General features: G+C 37.5%; 1 protein-coding gene across 1 annotated transcript in view; it reads left to right on the plus strand.

Moving 5' to 3' along the window:
- Positions 1 to 8,243, plus strand: part of LOC103397201 (serine incorporator 5-like) — a gene marked incomplete at its 5' end in the record, with an annotated part of 26,668 nt that overhangs the window by 14,766 nt on the left and 3,659 nt on the right. The window contains 3 exon segments of the mRNA XM_025052946.1: positions 6,047 to 6,140; positions 7,254 to 7,465; positions 7,675 to 7,767. Of these exon segments, the coding sequence (XP_024908714.1) occupies positions 6,047 to 6,140; positions 7,254 to 7,465; positions 7,675 to 7,767 (399 nt within the window).

The raw sequence follows: 8,243 nt of genomic DNA on the forward strand, positions 1-8,243 counted from the left end.
CCCTGGGCGGGTCGCGGGGGCCGCAGTCTCCATGACCGCCACCCAAATAACACTGCACCGTACAAACCCCCCTGAACCTTCCTACGGGGGGTGAGTCCACTGGAAGGTACCAACCACCCTAACTGGGATTCAATCTTGCCCAGGAAGTGAACCCTGGGGTTCCACACCAATGACAGAGACATTGCCTCTTGGCCAAAGCGCCACCCATTGTATGTCATTCTGATAAATATAGTCTCTGCTCTACTAAGCTGCTGTTGGGCCATTGTAGCTGAAGCACCACACTGACTGATATAGTCATGTTACCATTTACAGTCGGTGGTTCACTCTGTGGCTCTTTATGAATAACCACACTTTGTTGAAGTCAATCCATGTTTGTTGGTTGGTTTGTTGCTACAGATTGCTACAGATGCTGTGATTCATTTATAACTCAGCCCTTACATTGAGCTCCATACAATGTGGCTTTTTCATATGATCAGCTGTTGTTCTGGACCTCTGTAGACTTTATGCATTAAAAAAACTTTATGCATATGGAGAATATGCACCAATGAAAGAAACTCATATATTTGGAACAAAACCTTAATTTTTTTACAAAAGTATATGCACCCAGTTTTATAGCTGAAACTTAACAAAGGAACAAACCACTCACGACGCATGAGTGTTGATGTCATGGACTTTAAAACAGTCTCAGATGAAATCTGTGTGCACTAGTAAAACATTAACTTCATCCCATGACAACTACCTGTCCATCTTATATACATTTAGCTCCATGTGGTTGCAATGGTAACAAACTAACTAAAGAAAGCTATGTAAGTTTGTGAATTGTTTCAATATTAGCTTATTTGCAAAATCTGGCTAAAATGTTGGGCTGAGTTTGGCCCACGTGATATGCTGGATGGGTAGCAGAGTCGTAGGTAGGTAGCAGTATCACAATCACTGTCTGTAATGACTGATTCTCCATTATTCAACAATTGTTTAAACTAGTGTACTTTGATGAATTATGTAACAACTTCAGAATTTGCATTCTTATTTCTGTACCTCATCCTCTTTCCAATGACCTATTTATCTGCCCAAAATGCATGCTGTCATTTGTAAATATCATGTTAATTGTCTGGGGTGGGGCAGATGGGTTTTGTGTCATGTCTATGAAATACAGTGTAGAAAAGGCTTAGGTATCAGAATCTTTTTAGGTGACTGCATGTGTGCTCAGTGTATAGAGAACAGAAGAAAGCCCCAAAATGTAAATATTAAATATAAACTTAAATATTTCTTTAAATCAAAAGAAAGTTCTCATATTAAATGAAAAATAAAATATAATTTTTTTATACATTTTATAATATAAAAAATTAAAGGTGTATGCCGGATTAAAAACAAACACAAAGACTAATCCCTTCATTCATTTTCAATTACCCACCAGATATGTATACAATGATCCCTCTCCTATTGCAGTAGTTGCTTTCCAAGTAGCGTGACCACCTGTCCCGCTTTACAATGTATTGCACAGCAATTTCAGCCTTTGTCCCACGTCACGCAGATTGAACATTTTGTTCCACTTTTTTAATTCGACATTACTCAATTGCTGTTGCTGGTCGTGCATTTCACACTTAGGCCTTCAGTGATGTCCTACTTAGTCCGACAGCAATAAATACCTCTCATAATAACATAATTTAGGACACCACACGACCACGGCTGGAGAAATTGTATATGGGCTAATTTCTGACGCATTTAAAAATCAATAAATCAAGTAAGTAAATAAAATAAAATAAATAAAATGTTTGTACTCAACAAAACAGCTATCCTCCAAAACACTTATTTCAACACAAAATCCATTCTTATTTCTTTCCTCAAGAAGACCTTGATGACTCAGATGTACAGTTTATCTGTGCACTTCAGTTCCAACAATAAACCCCCTTCTCTCGACATGGAGGCCAATGTTGAAAGCCGCGTCTGTCCAGTCATGTTTCTTGCATATGTTTTAATTCGTTTTAAGGCCGAGAATGACAACAGAAGCAGTGGACACAGGGATTGTCACGGCCAAACAAGCCAGTGCATAAAGCTGTTCCATACTCTCACTCAGTTCTTTGTTCCTAAGAAAATCAAGGAGATCCGCTGGACTTTTTCCTTCAAAATCAGCCATAGCATACATTACAGTCAGTTCTGTTTTTAGTCGGGGCAGGTCGAACTGTGCGCCGTGACTTTGTGTTAAGCTGGAAAAGGCTGTTTGCGGGAACTTTCTCCGGTATGTCTGAAAGTGCTGGGGGTCAAGAAGGGAGAGAAACAATATTTTTTCGTGGTCTTGAAATCGATTCCGTATCTGTCCAGAGTGTTGTCCAGAGTGTTGCTGTAGAGTTGTTGATAGTGTGCGCGAAAGTCACCTTGCGCTGCTCCCTGGCCTCTGCAAGCGCTTGGAGCCCCTGAGATGCTCACCGTTTCTTCTTAAATCTGATTGAATTTGCCCATCGCACGCTCAACTGTGTCACAGAACTCTTTCCAAAGAACACATCCAAAGAACACATCAGCATGCTCAAAAAGCCCATTAAATGTGTTGAGTAAAAAACAAAACTTAAATTCATCCAGACTAAATAATAAGTCCTTCTTCTTGTTGTTTTACGGCGGTATGCGAGTATCCAATTTAGAGTGGTAGCACATTACTATAGACATGAAATCGCTATAAATACGTGCTTCTGACTCAATTTAGAGTGGTAGCACATTACTATAGACATGAAATCGCGATAAATACATGCTCCTTACTATGTTCAGAGTGGTAGCATATTATTTGAGGCTACACAGAAAATCCCTGTTAATATATCTGTTCTCTCAGGGTTTAGGGTAGCACTTTATTTAAATTCTTTACATTTACATTTATATCTGAAACCAGAGGGAATGTAAAAATGTTACCCAATGCAGCACATACTGTAAAAGAGAAAATAATCACACTCAATCTAGGATTTTTCAGCATTAATATTTTTATTAATATTACTATTTACAAATAGTAACAGAAAGGATCATGATATATAGTACAGAACATTTGGGTTTATTTTACATGAGTTTTTTTAGCTATTTTCCAGTAAGGTACAGGCTATGTGCATCCTTTGTTCACTGACAGCTTCTGGAGTTGTCTGCTCATCAGATATGTTTCCACTCAGAAGTGATTCTTTGGCGGACTGTAAATGAAATATGAATGTAATTATGTGCTTGATTTGGTGCATTATCTACATAATAACACATGTTCTTCTAGATACATAATCTCTACAATTAAATACTGTTAGCTTAATCTTCAAAGTACATAAACATAAACTTGTAGCGAAATAGTACCTTCGACACTAGAACCCCGCAACTGCTGAAATCTATCTGTGTTGTGGTCCATGGTGTTCACTGTCCACACATATTTGGATTCCTCCCTTGACCTGTTCCTCAGAAAGTTTCTATTACAGCATTAAAATTATTGTTTTAAAACAGTTTTTTCCTCTCTTGAAAAAATATATCTATGCAAATTATTCTCTATATTACCACCAGTTCCTCAGGATCTTCCAGTTGTAGGCCTCCTCATTTCCTATTGGGTCAATTACAGTGAGCAACTTCTCTGCCATGTTCACAACCTTAAGTAAAGTAATTTCATATTTCATCAATAAACAGGCTGCTTAATGGTTACTCTGCAGAGTCTTGCACAGCCTGCTTAATCTGTTCCGAGACTTCATTTTTAAATATGTCCACATAACAAAAGAGAAAATCTGTCAAAGTACTGAGTCATCAGAAATCAAATATTTTGGAAACAGACCACAAGAATCCAATGTGCAGTAACAGTCACAGGACACAGCCAAACACTCTCTGCTGGGAACTTCATCTGTAACAGATAATATAGAAATATGTACGTTTATAAAAATGAATTAGGACCCTACACCAAAATAAATGACTTACTTTCTTAATAGGTACATTACCTTATGGAGACTTTTAAACTGCCCATTAAAGAACAGGGAGCTTGCCACAACGGCACTGAGATAAAATATGGCTTCCTGATAAAATGATCAATATATTTGTTAGTACAAAAGTACATCCATAGACCATGTCAAGTAATTTCCATTCAAAAGTAACACCTTGTGGGTGATAGGGTGTGTCTCAGCCCACCTCCTCTGTTGAGTGGTGTTTTTTCCAGGTTGACAAAGGTTGTTGTCCTTGAAGGAGTGTCTCATTGAGGTGTATGTGAACAGCTGAGTCCTGTCCTGAGGAGTTGGACCCCCTGTGTTGCCTAACAGAACTCTTCAACCTTGACCATGACCTGGATGACTGAGATACTTCATAAGAGAAGTTTAAAATGTTTATGTGCATTGCTATATAACCTTCAGCCCTAATTCATCCAATGTAAAATATTTTAGAATGAAAGATCAACAGTGATCACCTAGCTTTTTTCTATTAAATTAAGTATTTCTCTCAGAAAAAAAGGCTGAAATAATTTCACACAAAATTCATAAAATGGTTAGGAAATTATGTCAAATTTGCCTTTTTCTCTGTTTTTTTGTGTAGTTCCAATGCACACAAAGGAAATAAACTGAATATATACCTACCAAAATGTGTAGCGATCAATAACTCAATGGATGAAATACTTATTTTCATGTGGCCCATACACTTCCATCCAAGTCTGTAGGCCAATATCAGAGACTTGTAAACGAGCTTATGCAATACTGTAAACTCTGTGCTAATTTAGTAAGGTACTGTTTTAAAACAGCTGCAAAATTACAGCACTATTAGACATTCGAATTGCATACACATAAGTTCGCAGGCTACGTGAGCAAGTTTTATAAATATGAAAATTATGCGAATTTAGTAAGGTACTGTTTTAAAACAGCTGGAAAATTCTGAGGCTACATGAGCAAGTTTTATGACTACATGAAAATGACGTTAATTCGCAGTATTAGCTATTCAAACTGCATTCAGACACAATCTCATGCACGTGGCAAGTTGAAATAATTTGACTGTCAAATCGATGCAATGCATACTGGTCATATAAAGTATTAAATATACAAGAAACTTACCTTGTTTAACGGTCGGGTAGCATAAAAAACCTCAGAACACCGGCATTGTCGATTTTGAAGGTCTCGGGCAGCCTGGCAACAACTAGCTGAATTCTGATTGGATAAAAACTCTAACCTAAAAACAACAACACTGGAAGGAGCCTAATATGACATGATGAGAATATGAAGTATGCTTTTATGTATTTAGGAAACGTAATTAAAAATTAAATGAACTTTTATCAACTTATGATAATGATTTATGTTAGGCCATCAGAGAAGGCCTATCTGGCCCTGACGGTCCACCACTGCTTGATTGACTGTTTTGTTTCGCTTAATGCGCCTTATAACCCGGTGCACCTTATGTAAGAAAATAGACCCATTCATTGATATTGTGCCTTATAATCTGGCCTTATGGCCCGAAAAATACAGTAAGTTTGAAGGATCATTAATTTACAAGCTAAGCCTCCAAAGATGTTTCTTTGTCTAGTGCATGTCACTATAAATACAGTTTTGTTGCAATTAAATTATGTCGTGGGATTTCATTTCATGGGGTTTGAATAAGTGTTTTATTTTTATATTTTTATTTTTGGTCTCATAAGGTAAATAACCTTTCTGCATTTATCCTGTGGTGAACCTCAGTGATTACCATCAAGCACAGAGGAGTTGTTCATGTTTGTTGAGAGCGGGGGAGTTTGGGTTTAACCCGGCAAAGGACTGCCCTCTGATGACTAGACTTGGCAGATACTGGTCAAGTATTAGCTGGCGCAAGATTCCAAAATAACTGAGTTTTTTACTTTCCTCACAGATAAAAAATGTAACTCTGTGGCTGTGTTGGTGCAAATATGTCCAACCAGAAAACTGTTTAGCTTTGCTGCTAACTGAATACAAAGTATTGGCTTCTTGGGTAGGAGTTTGTCTAACAACCTCACAACAATATAATTATTTAGCAATTCTATTACAGGAGGACCTCCTAACCTGTAGAATGATGTGAAGAATTTATTGTTTTATTTTTGTTTTGTTTGTTTTCTTTTTTGCTGCAGTGTGGCGCATCGTTGGAGCCTTTGATGGGTCCATTTTCCTGCTCATCCAGCTCATGCTGCTGGTGGAGTTTGCACACAGATGGAACACAAACTGGTAAGAAGAACACATTATCTGAAACCCTGCTTCAACACATGCTCAATAGATTAAGTCACTGCTGTGAGTTTTTACTTTTTACTGAGAGGTTTAAGGATAGGATGATTTTTTTTTCTGGGGCATTTTAAAGATTGGAAAAAGGGAGTCATGTGGCCTTGTGCTTTTATAGGTGGAGATTGGAGGCTTGACTGCAGTCTTTCCTTTCTCAGCAGATTCAAAGGATGCATATGAGTTAGTAGTCTTTGTTCAGTTTCCTCTGCTCTGATGATTTTTGTTTGTTTGTTTTTTGTAGTTCTGAACTACTTAAGGTTTTTCACCCTTTGAAAAAAGACTACAATTGTAACTATATCCAGGGGTGCTAGTACTGGCACAGGTGATTATAAATATTACACTTGGTCTTAATCCACTTTAACGTCAACATGGATGTGGTTCACTCTATTCATTTCACCTTCACTTTCATTTTGCATCAGTTAAAAAATACAAATATAATGCATTTCACCTGCTCTTTATGTTATGTTATGTCAACAGTAAAGGCATTGGAGGCCAAGTATTAGTCTTTGAATTATTTAAGTTAAAACAATGTTTTCTTTAATTAATTCTGTAATTATAACAAGTGATGAGACAGTAGAAAGTAAAAAACACCTCAAAATGTGGAGGTCATGACCACTGATATGTGTGTTCTTTTGGATTAATTTTCTGTAACAGCTGTAATTGACAAAAGAGGAACTTATTATTTGTGACTCCATAACTTTCATCACTCTTGTCCAACTCAGTGGTGGTTCACTGAGGTGAACACAGGCAGCTGCTGTTGTAAGTGAATTTGTCTGCATGTTGTGGACCAAACTACACGTTGATTAAGATCAGATCAGAAAAGTAGTTATTTATTATGACCAATGAGATACATTGGAAATGCAGTTTAGTATTAGAAACATTCTCACTTTCTTTTTCTTTTTTTTTTCTAGGGTGATCTTTCCTGTGTCTGTTCTTTTTTTGTTCTTTTTTCTCCCTGTTAAATTAATCTTATTTAATTCTGTGAGTTTCATTTACCATGGTTCATGTTGGTTTCTCCATTTTGCTCTCCGTTTTCACCCCCTCCCCCTGTTCTTTCTGCAGGAGTTCAGGAGTAAAATATAACCGGATGTGGTACGCCGCTCTGGCCCTGGTCACTCTGGTGTTGTTTACCATCTCAGTTGGAGCCATGGTCTTTATGGCTGTCTACTACACCCACCCAACAGCCTGTTTATTAAACAAAATCTTCCTGGGCATCAATTCCAGCCTCTGTTTCCTCGTCTCCCTGCTGGCTATTTCTCCATTTATACAAAAGTGTAAGAACCGAAAGCAGTTGATCTCGGTTGGCTGCGTTATGCAGATTAGAACTACTTTGCATGACAGGTGCATTGAAAATCATCTCACATTACCACAGAGAGAAATTCACAGTAAAAGGAAACAGTTAAATGACATAATTCTCTTTAATAACTTTTCTAACTTGGTATTTTTGTCTAGCTTTGTAAATGTAGTCTTTGTGTCCCTACAGTACAGCCCACATCAGGCCTGTTGCAGCCGGGTGTCATCAGTGTCTACGTCATGTACCTGACGTTCTCAGCCTTTTCAAGTAAACCGAAGGAATGTAAGAGAAATCAGAGGAAGCACCAAAAACTAGATATCCCAGTCCAGGAACACAGTTATGAGTAACAGTTTTTTATGCTGAGTCATGGATCAGGCTCAAACATACAGTGGTATGAAAAAGTTTGGGCACCCCTGATCATTTTTAAGATTTTCCTTTATGGATCATTGGTTGTTCGGAACAGCAATTTCAATTAAATATATCATATAGCAAACAAACACAGTGGTATTTAAGACGTGAAATGAAGTTTATAGGATTTACAGAAAGTGTGCAATAATTACTTAAACAAAAGTAGGCAGGTGCATAAATTTGGGCACCCCAACAGAAATATTACATCAATATTTAGTAGATCCTCCTTTTGCAGAAATAACAGCCTCTAAACGCTTCCTATAGCTTCCAATAGCTTCCAATGAGGGTCTGGATTCTGGTTGAAGGTATTTTTGACCATTCTTCTTTACAAAACATCTCCAGTTCAGTCA

The sequence above is a fragment of the Cynoglossus semilaevis genome, chromosome W, assembly GCF_000523025.1.
Source record: "Cynoglossus semilaevis isolate Cse_v1.0 chromosome W, Cse_v1.0, whole genome shotgun sequence".
NCBI classification, from domain to species: domain Eukaryota; kingdom Metazoa; phylum Chordata; class Actinopteri; order Pleuronectiformes; family Cynoglossidae; genus Cynoglossus; species Cynoglossus semilaevis.